Below are 11,304 nucleotides of genomic sequence, written 5' to 3'. Positions count from 1 at the left end.
TATGGGCGAAGCTCACCAAGCAACTGCTGGGTGTTCCACTGGGGTATGCTGTGCTTAATGTGGTTAGGTTTTGCTTTATGTGCATGAATGTATTGTCTGTATGCATGTCCGTAGACCATATGTGTTCAGTACTCCAGGAAGCTAAAAGAAGTCATCAGATCCTCTGGGACTGAAATTACATATGGTTGAGAGCCTCAATATGGATGCTAAAAACTGAACCCAAGTTCTCTGCAAGAACAGCAAGTGCTCTTAACTGCTGAGATATGTATCTGGTCCCCAGTTAATGTACTTTTAATTATTATTATTACTATTACTAGTTTAAATCTTTAATATTATTATTATCCTGAATTTATAGACAAGAATATCAAAATTCTGAGGCTCCAGTCACCTGCCCAAGGTCACACCATTAGTAAGCTATAGAGAAGAGATTCAAATCCAGGATAGGGGACCTCCAGAGACTTAAATTCAACTGCTACAACATACCTCCTCATAACTCTCATGTCAGAATTGCCCTACAGGGATCCTTTACATTTTTATAACAACTTCTGGAGACTTTTATAATCACCTTGGACAGTCAAATACACATTCTAAAATGAGTATTTATGGTGTCTAGGAAAGTCAACACACACAACTTGAAAATAAGTTATATGTGACTTCCTAAAGAATTTCCTAAAGCCCTAGGGATTCCACAGACTCCAAGCAATACCCTCTGCTCCTGTATTCTGCTCAGCAGGTCTCACCTCCTAAGCAGCAGCATTGCCTCTTGGCTCTCTCCTGCTGCACTTCCTCTCCTGCTTCTACAATTCTGCCTCATGCCCATATGTGTTGACTTATCTTCTGCCAGCAAAGAGATGCTAATTTCTCTATCTGCAGCTGTCCGATTTCAGACTTGGCACGTACATCTCCAGTAAAAGCACCTATGTTTCCCCCCATTTGATAATCGGGAATAAGTATTGTTCTCTGTTGCCATCTTAAAGCACAGTGCTCACTCCAATGGCAGTAAGATGTGGTTCTTTTCTGAGTCAAACATGAATGAGGACAGCCTGGGAACACATATTCAGGTTGACCTGGAAGGATGTGGTCACATGAGTTTTTATAGTCACAGAACAAAAGAAATAAATCGATGCATTTGACAAATACATCATGGAGACATCAGGTAAATGGGTTAAAAGAAAATGAGAAAATCTCAGCAATAGGTTTCAGATGTTCTCTGATGCGTTTCTTAGCTTCTGAGTTGGTGGAAGCTAGTGGTCTGCTAAGAAAACATTCTTAGTTCTTCTTAGCATCAACTGTGCTTCAGAACTTTACCTGAAGCTCCTTCTTACATTCCTGTTGCTGCTGCACGACTTCTTTTGGACATTCTAGCCTCTGAGGAATGGCAGAGTCTTCACGTTTCTTGAGTTCTTCAAAAGTGCAAAGTTCCAAGAGAGCCTGTTCAATTTGATCCCAAAAGTCATCCAACTTACTCATGAGCCCCATAGCAGGAGAGTGGTAACTGCCAAGCAAAATGTTCATCTTCTTTTCCATCTCTACATCTCTCTTGGCTTCTGTTGTCATGTGACCCCTGTTTATCTAAAGTCTCTTTTTAAGTAAGTGATCCAATTCTGGCCTTTTTGCTAACTAACTTTTTGCCCTTGTCTAGCAGCTCTGAACAGGAAGATACAGGACTTGACTGTAGCATTCTTCCCACACCTGGTTGTAAGCTTCACTGGAGAATTCTCCAAGGTCCATTCCTTGTTTTACCATGTCCATCTCTCCATGAGAACATCCTGGGCCTTTTTTTTTTTTTTTTGGAGAACTTCCCATAAGGGCTATGCTCAAGATAGGTAATGTAATTTGTTGGTACCAATCCAACAGTTTTCCCCTTTTTACTTCCAGATGGCTCATAGGGGTGACGTAGGTCAAAATGAAGCATAATCAATTCTTTCTTGATCAATTTTTCACTTCTCTGTAAATCTTTTAGAGGTGGGTTACATTTACAGGTCTTAAAACAGTTTCCTTTACTTCACATGCTCTTGGCATATCCTTCTGAACAGCTTTGTGCATTTGTTTCATTTCCTTTACATGCTCAGCTTCTCGTATGGCCTGCTTTCCAGCATCCATATCAGCAGTATCTTCAATGTAGGAATCATCTATCTCATGCTCTTCCAGTTCCTTCTCAGCATTTTCTGGTAGAACCATAGCAGGGAGGCCCACCAACTGAAGATGTTCACAAGGTTCTCTTTCCATGTGCTTCACGTAAGAGGACTCACTATAGTCTACCATTCTATCCTCTGGACTAATGTTTAACTAGTGTCTAAATGGTGTTCTACCTAGGCTGGCATTAGTGACTGGTTTGGGTTTTGATCCATTTTGGGGAACCAGCACTTCAGCTCCATTTGGAGGAATACTGATAGGGGGAGAAAGCAGCCTATGTGTGTGGTTGATATATTGTGCACCCCAATAAACTTACCTGGGGTCAGAGAACAGAACAGCCACTATATTAAACATAGAGGTTAGGCAGTGATAGCACACACCTTTAATCCTCGCATTCCAGAGGGAGAGATCTATCTGGATCTCTGTGAGTTCAAGGCCACACTGGAAACAGCCAGGCAAGGTGACTCGCACCTTTAATCCCAGCACTTGAGATCTCATGTCTTGCTTGGGAAAGACACATACTTTTAATCCCACAAAGTGATAGCAGGAAGCTGAAAAGTATATAAGGCGTGAGGACCAGGAACTGGAGGCTCTTAAGCTTATAGTAGCAGTTCAGCTGAGATTGATTTGGATGAGGACTCAGAGACTTCCAGTTTGAGGAAACAGGATTGGCTGAGAAGTTGTTGAGGTGAGGTTAGCTGTGGCTTATTCTGCTTCTCTGATCTTTCAGAATTCACCCTAATACTTGGCTCCTGGGTTTTGTTTTCTGTCTTATATTAATAAGACCTTTTAAGATGCATGTTATATATGTGGAGTCTGTACAACCTGCTACTGTGGGATCATACCAGAGAAGACATTCTCATGCAGTGGGGTATTAAGCCCATGTTTCAGTGGAGTGTCCACACTGGTCAAGGCCATGAGGTTCTGAGAATCCTGCAGAACCTGTCTTGGGAATCCAGTGACAGTGGTGTTCTCAGAGCGATGTTGTTGTTTATGACAATTGTACTCAGATAGGATAGTGCTGGAAGTAGAGTTTGTTATTCCAGACTCCTCTGCAGTCTGCTGAGTAACTTCACTGGCTTGGCCTACCTTGACAACTTCCTAGAGTTCTGTATCTGAGATCTGAGGGGCAGGCAGTACTAGTTTCTCTTTTTAGGAAACACAGAGACACCAAGAGTTTGAAGAATAGCTGATGGCAAATCAGATTCTTTTTCCCTTTCTAAATCCTATTTCTCTTTTCTTCTGTCTCTTCGTTCTAATTTAGATATTACTCTTCATCAAGATCCTGCTGTCATCATTTCCTGAAATCTGCATCAACGGCCTGGTAATTCTCCTCAGAAGTATCATAAAAACCAAGAGCAGGCTTCTGTGAAAATGGGATTTTGGCATTATAATCAACTCTTTTTTTTCCTTTTGCTTAAAGCTCTCAGGTCTTTTCTGGAGGGCAGCAAGGCCTTCTTTCAACTGTTTCTCACTTGCTTTCCTCTCAGCCTTCTTTCTTTGAGTATTGGCAAAGTGCCTCAGAAAGCATCTCATGTTCATCCTCATCTATATCAATTGGATTTGACCAAGCTGGTTTTGTTTCTGGATTTGCATCTATTTTCTCAAGTTTGAGTTTGGGGGTTATCTGTGGTTTCCTCTTCATTGTCCCTTTGGGCACATTTGTCCAGGAGGAATTCAGTGTTCCAAGCACCAGGCTGCTGTTCCTCCAATGATTGGAGGGATGGTCCTCCACAGTGTTGGCATCAGCTTGGCCAAGTACAAGAGTTTTTCCTTCTCTTCTCTAGACCATTCAATTTTTTTAAAAAATTGGCTACAGCCATTCATAATATCTGGGTTTGTAATGCTTTGCTGATTTCTTATGCAGCAATGAGGCGATCATAGACCACTGGTTTTCCCCATATTTCATTAATGTTGCATCCTTGTTATTTCTCCATACGCACCCTTTGATCATAAACTGAGGCATCTTGTGCCTGAGTGTCCTGGAAGGTGCTAAGAGGAAAAAAAAAGCTGGGATCTTAGAATTTAGTTAGTGGGGCATTTATGTAGCAGGTAGGAAGCCCTGAGATCACTCCCTATCACCACATTAAAAAGCAGTTAAACAAATAACCAGTCATATCTGTAATAATTGCTTCTTCCTCCTTATGAGGACCAATTCAGATGAGACAGGATTTAAAGTGACATTAGAGAAACTTCTAACTCAAAGCTTAGACGTGAAGACTAGGGTCCACTAGCAAAGTCTAATGTGATAATATCAGCATCTAACCTTCCTTAATTTATCTCTAATTTATGGCCACTCATCTTTCATTTATCAAAAGTATTTTCTTTCAGAAGTGAAGCCTCTTGGGGCCCAGAGAGATGAGTTAGCAGTTAAGAGCTCTTGCTGCTCTTTCAGAGGACTGGAATTTGGGTCCAGCAACCATATTGCATAGATGACAACACCTGTAATTCTAGTTCAGATCAGATGGTGTGACATCCTCTTCTGCTCATATTGGTGGACACCTTTAAACACATGTACACACACACACACACACACTTTTTGATAACCTATGTGGAAAGGACAGAATACTCTCTGTCCTGACAGAGGCATGAGTCACAGCCAACAAAATCCCTTGCAAGCATACATGACTGAGTCCTGTAAGTCTTTATAATAGTAAAACCTATATTCTCACAATGAAATAATTTTATCTAAACCATTAAGAATTTCTGTCTTTACAAAGCTATAAGACACTAGTAGAAAATTTCATGTATATAGAGAAAGCTATCTTTGGTTTGGTTTCGTTTCTGAGGATGGGTCTCACTTTCTAGCCTACGCTGACTTTAACTCAGTGGTAAATGTTCCATCTCTGCCTCCCAAATGCTAGAAATACAGGCATCAGCCACCACCACACCTAGCTTGAGAAAGAGGCATTCTTCCTGACACACACAAAGCCAATTATTTCAGTTTGGGGATATAATCTAAAAGTGAATATTTTTCTTCTTAAAGGAGCTTGTTTGTGAAAATCATCACATTCTCCCAGCCAGATAGGCTCTAATGATCATTAGACCATTTAGAAAGTACATGAAAACCTTTAAAGCTCTTGGGTCACATGGTTGCAAGTTCATTTCCTGATACCAAGCCTCTCTTTTTAGCCTAAAGCTGTAGGGAGCAGCTTTGCTCACATTACTCATATGATGAACATTTTGATTTTAGGCTAAAAGGGAAAAGAAAGTACCCACAGACATAAGCACTTCTCAAAATATAACAGCACACTGACATTCTAGGCACAAGTTTCTGAAAGACAGATAGCTAATGAGGTTATAATTCTGCTGTCTTACTTTTCATTTAAGGCAAATCTCAATCCGAAGACAACTCAACCTGTCGAACCTGGAATTTAATATCCAACAGCCTCAGAAGCAGGAGCAGGTGATGGGATTGGTAGAATTAAATCAGATTATATGAACAGAGGTCACTGGACAGAAATGACAAGAGTAACAGCAAAGCCTGTGGGAAACTGAACTTCATTTTAAACTATGACTGCACTTGAAACAGTTCATCCTGAAGATACAGAGATGTGAATTTGCCAGCCAAGGACTTCTCTGGAAATTCAGAGCATTATATTAAGATCAACTTGCTTCCTAACAGGACAACAAAAGTGATAAGTTTTGAATCCCTGTTCATTGGTTTTTCTGCTGCTGCTGATGTAATAAGTCAATCAAACTAAATTAATAAATCCAGGTATAATAAACAGAGCAAGAAACTCCTAGGTGACCCTTGGGATGGCAAGAGAGGACTCACATGGCAAATAAGGCTACCAGGTATTGAGTAGTACCCAGAGGGGGGAAGCTGAACCTTCACAGGCTTTCTGGAGGGATGGGCTGAAGCTTGGTGGGCTTTTTGAAAGGGGCAGGGTCTGGGGAGAGACAGGTGGGGGTTCCACCTAATCATCCCAGGCTCTTTGGGTATGTGGATGCCAGGGGCTGAGGTAGAGCTTCCACCAGAACAAAACACCAGACTAAAGTTCACAGGAAGACCCTGAACCCTGTATTTGATAAGGTGTTTTTTCTTATTTTTTCACTACAAATTTTAGTCAGAAACTCATCATTTTTGGTTGTTGTTGTTGTTGTTTGTTAAATTCCAATATGAACTGGCTTGTCAATCAACTATAACACTGTCTAGCAGACACAAGGTATAAACAGCTGGGCTCAGAATCTCCTATCTCTCTTGAGGTATCTGGACTGCCTCCTGTCATGCTCTCGTCCTCTACCTCCCCTGCTGCCACCATGCCTAATGTCTCTGGATGGAGAATGCCTTTCCCGGGATCGGGACCTGGATCTATGCTTCTTGCACTGGCGCCGAGACAGCTTCTGTTTGAGCTCTCTTGAGATTGGCTTCAGATGCATGAAGTTGCAGAAGCCCATTCTTGTGCATTCTCCCATCTCATACTGGTGGCAGCAGGCTTCCCTGAAGTCAGTCACTGGGGACAGCTCTGAATGGATTGGCTGCCCATTAAACCAGCGGTTATTCAAGTCCTTCACAGCTTTCTCTGCATCCTCCTCACGACGAAACTTGACATATACATTTCCCACCAGGTGGTCTCCTAGGTTGTCACAGGTGTTCATCTCTTCAACCTGTCCATACTTTTCTTCCATCTCAGTGAAGACTTCCTCAAAGAACTCATCATAGTGCTCCTGCATCTCCATGTCACTCATAGCACAGCGTAAACCATCAGCAGACTGGGCAGAGTTTTGAGGGTTATGGTAAATGTTCAAGAGAGCAATGGTCTGGCTAAAGGTTGGTTTATTGTGCAACCGAGAACATTTATCTCCATGACGACATGCTCCAGTTTTGAAATAAAATGAACAGTTGACTCTGTAAGGAAATAAGAGTAATAAGAACTGATTATTTCTGGGAAGATATGGCAGAAACATCATTAACATGATCCTATTTCCCAGCTACTTGTCTTCCAATCACAGAAGTTTGGCAGTTCTTGGTGACTGTGTCTCCTCTTGCAGGCAGTATGTTAGAGGTGGTAACTCCAGCTCCCTCCATAAGTGTTCTAATTTTAACCTGCTTCCTGCTACTTCAAACCTCTTCTCCTTTTAATATTTTCTTTGCTTTTTTAAAGAGTATTATACTCTCTGAGTCCTAGATGTTACCTATAAAATAAGGACAATGCCAACAAGGCACTATTTCAAAAACTGAGATGTGTATTCTTATTCACAGGCCTAAGTGTGGTGATATATAGTGTACTCTAATATAGTGTACACTAATAAACTTGCCTGAGGATCAGAGCACAGAGCCAGCCACTAGTTTAGAAATAGAGGTCAGGCACTGGTGGCACACACCCTTAATCCTATCACTCAGGAGGCAGAGATCTGTCTGGATCACTGAGTTCAAGGCCACACTGGAAACAGAGCCAGGCACTGGTGGCACACACCTCTAATCCCAGGTCGTGATGTCTGGGCAGAGAAAGGTAATAGAAGGCGTGAGGAAACAGGAACTCACTCTCTTCAGGATGAGTAAGTATTTCATGGAGGTATAACAAGTTGCTGGCTGCTCTCTTTCTCTAATCTTTCAGCTTTCACCCTGATATCTGCCTCTGGATTTTTTACTAAAAACCATCTAAGATTCCACCAATACCTAAGCACTACCATTATCTAAAGAAAACAGAAAACAAAGTCCAGGTTCTCTCCAAACTAATATTCAGAGAGGAAATTTCCAAATTGGTCTGAAGCTAGTTGATCTCTTGGAAACTTCATTGCAGAGGTACTATTTGGAGACCCAGCTTGCCTTGCAAACCACACAGCAGCACAGAGCCTCTTTAGCAGTGCTGAGATATTCCATGGAACCACAACCATCCAAATCCTTCAGGCGCTGGGTGGTCTGTAAGATCTGTGATATGAACTGTTACCTGATGCAGCTTCCCTATTCAGTTGCCAGCTGCAGAGGGAGGAATGCTGTCTCACACATACTTTAGCAAGAGCCACATGCTTAGGTCTTCACCCTGAGGTACAGATTGAAGGTCTTAATCTCAATGAAATCCGGTGGACCATGAAGACCAGTTATCCTCTAGTTATTATGAGATAGGAACAAATACAGTAAAGTCTGAGTTTATCAGGAAAGGAAAATGATTGCCAGTGACCTCCTTACTTCATGCAATCTAACTGGATTAGACAATATCTCTTTAGAAAATCAACTGAAAATAAAGAGGTTGTTGGACAAACCTCTGGCTGAAAATATACAAGGGTTCCACATGAAACTTCTCAATCCTGCACTCCCTGCAAAACACTTTTGCTTCAGTCAATAAATTATGTGAATTACTGAAATAAAACTATAAGGAAGCTGGGTGGTGGTGGTGATGGTGGTGTACACCTTTAATCCCTGCACTCAGGAGGCAGAGGCAAGCAAATCTCTAAGTTTGAGGCCAGCCTGGGCTACAAAATGGGTTCCAAGACAGCCAGGCCTACACAGAGAAACCCTGTCTTGGTGGTTCGTAGAAAGTACAAGGGAAAAGGGTGATTTCTACCAGACAAGCTGAATCTTTAAAAAAGTCACAACTTATATGACAGCTAAATATTTAATTGGAAAAGACCCACATTTTACTTCTTAAAAGACACAAAGGTTGGCAGGCACCCCATGTTTCTGCTACAAATGATTGTTTCTGCTGAAATAAAGTAAGTACCTAAAACTTAAAAAAAAAAAGTGCCAGGCGGTGGTGGCACACACCTTTAATTCCAGCACTTGGGAGGCAGAGGCAGGCGGATCTCTGTGAGTTTGAGGCCAGCCTGGGCTACCAAGTGAGTTCCAGGAAAGGCACAAAGCTACACAGAGAAACCCTGTCTCGAAAAACCAAAAACATAAAATAAAATAAAAATAAATAAAATAAGCAACTCTGAATTGCTTATTGAGACACCCCTTCATGACACTGATATGAACACAGGGCCAGAACTACTATGCTCCTGGTTCTTTAAGTCCCAGCCTTTAGCATTTATGAATGGAAGCCTCTCATGTCAGAACTGGCATGCACATTTGACTACATTCCAAGCCATCTTCTCTGTGACCTCAGAATTTGGAAATGCACTCTTCCACAGCACCAAACAAATTTGCAAATCCTTATTTATGAGACAGAGTCTCTATGTAGTTCTGGCTGTCCTGAAACCCGCTATCTAGACCAGACTGTCCTCAAATTCACAGAGAGAATTGCAGAACAGCCAAGGCTATGAAAACAAACCCTGTCTCAAAAAACAAAAAGTATACGTGGGGGTGGATGTGCATACCTAAGTGTAGGTGCCTGTGGTAGCCAGAGACAACAGATCTCCACAAATCTGGAGTTACAGGTGGTTCTAGACATGAGTTTACATTAAGTGAATTTGGGAAACCAAATTCCAGGCCTCTGCAAGGGTAGTTCACACTCTGAACTACTGAGCCAAATCTCTCCTGTCCCTTTATTGTATTTTTGTCATCCTGAACACAACCCATACAGCTCTCCTCTATGACTACTGAGAACTCAAATTTTATCCCATCTGATTCTCTAAAACTGAACTAGACCTGACACCCAGTAAAATGTCTCTACTGTGACTGCTGATTTGGGCATGAGACTTTTAGAAACATTCCCTCTTTCAAACACAGCAGACTATCTATATAAAAGCGCCTGATCAGATAGCCTCCATCCTAGGTAGTAGAATATTTTCAACAGTGAGCTTTGGCACCAAAAATGTTATCTATTGCAAATACACAGAGGCTTTCCATCACAGATATCTATATAAAACTTATACGAAATTCAGGAACACCAAGATGGTGACTACTTACTCAGAGCAGAGTAAGCCAGACATTTAATCTTCGGCTTTTCAAAGTAGGAATTATTCCTCAAAGCGTCTCAAGACATTTCCTTCAGCCTAAACTTCGGCTAGTACACTGGAACTAAGTATCTGCCACACTCTGTAGACCAGACTGGCTTCGAACTCACAGAGATGCGCCTGGCTCTACTTCGCGAGTGCCAGGATTAAAGGCGTGCGCCACCACCACCTGGCCTTAAACCACTTCTTAAACTTCGCTGATTTCCCCCAGGGAGTGGCATCCTTCGGAAGGATGCTCTAATTCATTTTGACTCGTGGTCTTCTTAGAGTTAAAGCAGCTGTGTGTTCTGTTTACCTCGCTCATACAAATACATGTGAATTAAAGTTATTTTTTCTCTTATTCTATGCCAACTTCATTTAGGTCCCCCAAACCTTAGGCAGGAAGGTTTATTTGGCCCATACCGCTCACAGTGATTAGCCCCAGAGACTGAGTTTTTAGCAAGGACAGTACGTACCACCGCACTTCTGACGGGACACTCAAAGCCCAAAGTTCTCAGAAATGTTTTACCTCGCTGGCGGCAGAAGTCAGGGCATCAGTGGGACTGCGGCGTGGGGCAGAGTCCCACGTGAAACCTGGTACGGAGCCCTATGTAGCTCAAGGCCCAGCCGGAGCCGCCAGCCAGGTTCCAAGGCCTGACCCACTAAGCAGGGGCGCACAGACGCGCGAGGCCGCCAGGGCCTCCCACCCGTTGCCATTCGCCGTCTCGGCCCAAGCCCCGGTATGCCGCCCCTACTCACTTGTCTTTCTCGGTGCCAAAGATGGAAGCCAAGTATTCAGCCATTTTTCAGCAGACGTCTGCAACTCAGCACCCAGAGCCCCAACTACTCTGATATCCTCTGAAGCTATCTCTGGAAAATAAAACGCTGTCCACGCCCATCATGCCGATGCGGTCCAATTGGGAGAGGCGCTCCTCTGAGGGGGAGGGATGAACTAGCGGAGGCTCCGCCCTCCGGCCCTGAAGCCAGCACACTCCTGTAGCCCTGGAGGTTCCCTTGCGCTGCAAGCTGCGTGGGCTGCTCCAGGCATCTGAGCTCAGGGCTCTGGTTTCTCGGCTCCTGCTCTGGGACCTCGCCTTCACCTCTTGTTGATCCTCAGGCTCCAGGCCTCCCGCTATAGACAAGGACCCCTACTCGGCCTCCCGGAAGGATTTAACCTATAGCATACCCACAGTTACCAGGCCACCTTCAAGTTAACAACTTCCAGGCTGAGGCTAATCCGGTTATCTCCAGCTGAGACCCAGGTAGAGGGATCATCTTGGTTTGATGACTTTACCTGCTTTCTCTGGCTATAGAGCCTCCTCCACCCGAGTATGAACCTTGGAAGAGGGA

At 43.1% G+C, this 11,304-nt stretch overlaps 1 protein-coding gene and 1 pseudogene across 1 annotated transcript; both read right to left on the bottom strand.

Annotated features, from left to right (window-relative positions):
* Positions 1-1,296: 1,296 nt before the first annotated feature.
* LOC118573933 lies at positions 1,297-4,240 on the bottom strand (annotated as a pseudogene).
* A 301-nt stretch (positions 4,241-4,541) lies between these two features.
* On the bottom strand, positions 4,542-10,802 carry LOC118589760 (splicing factor U2AF 35 kDa subunit-like). The gene is made up of 2 exons (XM_036197323.1): positions 10,714-10,802; positions 4,542-6,988 (listed from the first exon to the last, which is right to left on the bottom strand). The coding sequence occupies exons 1-2, from the start codon at positions 10,755-10,757 to the stop codon at positions 6,322-6,324; spliced, it is 711 nt and encodes a 236-aa protein (XP_036053216.1). The 5' UTR covers positions 10,758-10,802; the 3' UTR covers positions 4,542-6,321.
* Between the last annotated feature and the right edge of the window lie 502 nt (positions 10,803-11,304).

Source organism: Onychomys torridus, chromosome 1, assembly GCF_903995425.1.
Source record: "Onychomys torridus chromosome 1, mOncTor1.1, whole genome shotgun sequence".
In the NCBI taxonomy this organism is placed as follows: Eukaryota; Metazoa; Chordata; class Mammalia; order Rodentia; family Cricetidae; genus Onychomys; species Onychomys torridus.
This window is presented reverse-complemented; position numbering and strand designations above follow the sequence as displayed.

Excerpts from the sequence above, each read along its gene's own strand:
- LOC118589760 (XM_036197323.1), bottom strand. The coding sequence starts at position 10,757 with ATGGCTGAATACTTGGCTTCCATCTTTGGCACCGAGAAAGACAA. Across the intron at positions 6,989-10,713 it reads TTTGGCACCGAGAAAGACAA|AGTCAACTGTTCATTTTATT; the intron begins GTGAGTAGGGGC and ends ATTTCCTTACAG.